We start from the raw sequence: 3268 nt of genomic DNA on the forward strand, positions 1-3268 counted from the left end.
CGATGAGGGCGCGGGCCGCCTGCAGGTCCTGGGGCAGCGCCAGCAGCGAGCGGTAGACCTGGCACTGGTAGATGCCCGTGCTGTGCCACACGCACTCCATCCACAGCCCCTTCAGGTAGGAGACGGCCGTCAGGATGTTGGTGCCCACGTGTGCTGTCCGGCGCCAGTGCGGCAGGATGGTGGTGATGAGCGTGCCCACCATGCCCAGGAAGCTGAGCAGGAAGCCCAGCAGCTGCACGGCCATGCTCGCCATGGCCCCGCCGGGCAGGGGCTGCGCTCACTCAGGCGCCCACAGGGGTCCTAAGGGAGCGGAGGGCAGGAGAGAGAGGAAACGGTTAAATGTCATCTTGGTGCATGTATTTCTGCCACGGAAGCCGAGTTTCCATAGGCAGTTGGCATGACAATTAATATATTTTATTTATTTACTAGTGGCCCGGTACACAGATTCGGGCACGAAGGAAATTAATTAGAAGAAATATTTTAATATCGGGCTCCCTCCTCTCTGGTTCCAGGGTGCATCACCCGAGAACCGATGCTGCCAAGTCACTGCAGCTCGGCAGCTCCTGCCCCCTGGTGGTCAGTGCATGTTATATGTACCAGTTAGTTGGATGATAAGATGGTCACTTAGCCTTTTATATATATAGACTAGAGGCCCGGTGCACAAATTCATGCACAGGTGGGGTCTGGCCAGCCTGCCCTGATTGGGAAAAAAGCAGTTGAGTAAATATAACTGAATAAATAAACGAGAGGGCGAGGGTTAAGCCCAGGTTCACGTACCTCTAAAGATCACCCTCTTTCTACACTACCAAGGAGTTTGCTCTAAAACCATTAATTAACAATAACACAATTACTGCTTCTAATCTTAGTATCGTAGCATCACTTCACTCTATACAAAATAATAAATACGTTAATTTCATGACTTACCTTTTTATTTCTGGACTAGAGGCGCAGTGCACAAAGTTCGTGCACTGGTAAGGTCCCTAGTGGCTGCCAGCTGCCGGCCAGGTACTCCCTCCCTTCCCCCGGCCAGCTCTGCCCCCTGGTCGAACTCCCAGACGAACTCCCGGTTGAGGGGACAATTTGCATACTACACATTTATTATATAGGATAGATTTTTAAAAATGCATTTTAACTGATTTCAGAGAGGAAGGGAGAGAGAGAGAGAGATAGAAACATCAATGATGAGAGAGAATTATTGATGGGCTGCCTCCTGCACGCCCCCAACTGGTCCACAACCTGGGCATGTGCCCTGACCGAGGCTCGAACAGTGACCTTCTGGTTCATAGGTCGATGCTCAACCACTGAGCCACGCCTGCCGGGATTTAAACATTCATAGAGGGCGTCAATGTCTCCGCACTGTGGGAGGCAGACCTGGGCTCTGCCCTGGTGAACAAACAAGCCAGGTAACACAGCGACGAGGTGCCCAGAGGCCGGCGGTGGTCTGGTGGGGGGGTGGGGCTACCCCCGCCCCCAGTCTAGGGAGGGGACGGGTTATGGGAGTCTGTGTATTGGGATTTAAACATTTATAGAGGGCGTCAATGTTTCTGCACTGTGGGAGGCAGACCTGGGCTCTTCCCTGGTGAACAAACAAGCCAGGTAACAACACAGCGACGAGGTGCCCAGAGGACGGCTGTGGTCTGGTGGGGGGTGGGGCTACCCCCGCCCCCAGTCTAGGGAGGAGGCCTGGTTTATGGGAGTCTGGGTATTAATGGGGGGCGATGACTGCTACTTCAGGAACCAGGAGGCAGCTATTTCTAACGTTGTAAATGACCGTTTGCTCAGGACCCAGTTTTCTCACACAAACGGTCTGCTGATGGGCCCCATGCTTCTCGCTGCGAGGCTCCTTTCTTTAGGGTCTTCCCTCCACTCGGCAGGCGCGCTCCATGTGGGTGCTGGGTCAGGGCTGGGAGCCCCCCAGTCCCTCTGCCGTCCTCAGTCACAGCGGGGAGGAGTGGGGCTCACAGAGGAGGGGCTCTGATGTGCGGGCAGAGCTGTGCCCAACCTGCCTGATGCCCTGGCACCAACAGAGCCGACACCCACGGTGCCCGTTCAGGGGCCTGGCGCCTGCCATCTCAGGCATGGCTGCCAGCTCACTCATTCCCCGCAGCAACCCAGCGAAGCAGCTGCTGTTCATTTCTACGCAGGGAAACCGGCTGCAAGGGATGGACATTCTAGGCCCGGCCTGCTAGTACCGTCCATGATTATTTCCTCCCTCAAACGCTGTTCTCCTCCACTCAGCAGGCCTGACGTCAGGGGAGGCCGGGGTGGGGTCTAGGTGTCAGTGTGTTCTCCCCGAGAACTTCTCAGACAGCCTCGGCCCACTGCGGGTTCCGTGGGGAGGTGACAGCCACTCTGGGGCTGGGCCTGAGAGGTGGCCCGGGCAGGGGGCTTGCAGCACGGAAAACAGGACAGTCCCAGGCAAGTCAGGACGGTTGGTTCCCTGGGAGCCCGGAGGCTGCGGACTCCTCCGGACGCCTCTGAGGCCCGCCTGGTTGTCTCTGGCCGATGGCCACACAGGCCGTCCCCCGTCCAGGACATGCTGCGGCTTCTCGCAGCCCTTGCTTGTCAAGGTCAACCTCATTAAGTGCACAGATGCTCAGGGGTTCGGCCTAAACACGGAGCCTGCTTGACCCTGTGAGTCTAGGGAGGGGACGGGTTATGGGAGTCTGTGTATTTATGGGGGGCAAGGACTGCTATTCAGGAACCAGGAGGGGCTTTTTCTAAATGTGCGCTAGAAGGCCTCGCTGATTTAAGAAGTGAGTGTTAATGAGCCCCCTCCCAGCCACCACCCGTCCCCGCCCCTTCCCCAGGAGTTCCCCGCAGCTGCTCCTGGCATTAGGTCATGATTCCGCTTCCCAGCAAACACTTTGGAGCCATTGGATGGAAAAACAACTTCGAATGAATGAATCGAGTTGGAAACCACATAAAACTCATCTCTGGGCGGAAGACGCCCCAGCGTGGCCTCCAAGGAGGGGCAGGCAGTGCACGAGTTGACTCTGCCTGGGGGCTCCCCTTTGTCTGCAGACACATACATGTGTGTGTGTGTGTGTGGGCTCATGGAAGCCCTGGCTAGAGAGACGCGGGTCCAAGACAAACCCGGTTCCAGGAAGCAGGTTCCGAAGGGCAGGGCGGCTGTAAGGAGACCGGGCTTTCCAGGAGTACATGGTGGGTCTTGCCTTTGGGCTCACCAAGCCCCCAAAGCAGGATCCTGGTGGGCAGCATGGGCGTGGGGCCTGAGCGGTTCTGGGCTGCTGGAGGCTGAGCCTGC

At 57.1% G+C, this 3268-nt stretch overlaps 1 protein-coding gene across 1 annotated transcript in view; it reads right to left on the reverse strand.

The window, feature by feature from the left end:
• Position 1: 1 nt before the first annotated feature.
• CLDN14 (claudin 14) overlaps positions 2-3268 on the reverse strand; it is a gene marked incomplete at its 3' end in the record, with an annotated part of 83338 nt that continues 80071 nt past the window's right edge. Inside the window, exon 3 of the mRNA XM_014535661.1 lies at positions 2-300. Within this exon, the coding sequence (XP_014391147.1) occupies positions 2-253 (252 nt within the window). The remainder of the gene's footprint in view (positions 301-3268) is intronic.

This window comes from Myotis brandtii, unplaced genomic scaffold (genome assembly GCF_000412655.1).
Source record: "Myotis brandtii unplaced genomic scaffold, ASM41265v1 scaffold147, whole genome shotgun sequence".
Taxonomy (NCBI): domain Eukaryota; kingdom Metazoa; phylum Chordata; class Mammalia; order Chiroptera; family Vespertilionidae; genus Myotis; species Myotis brandtii.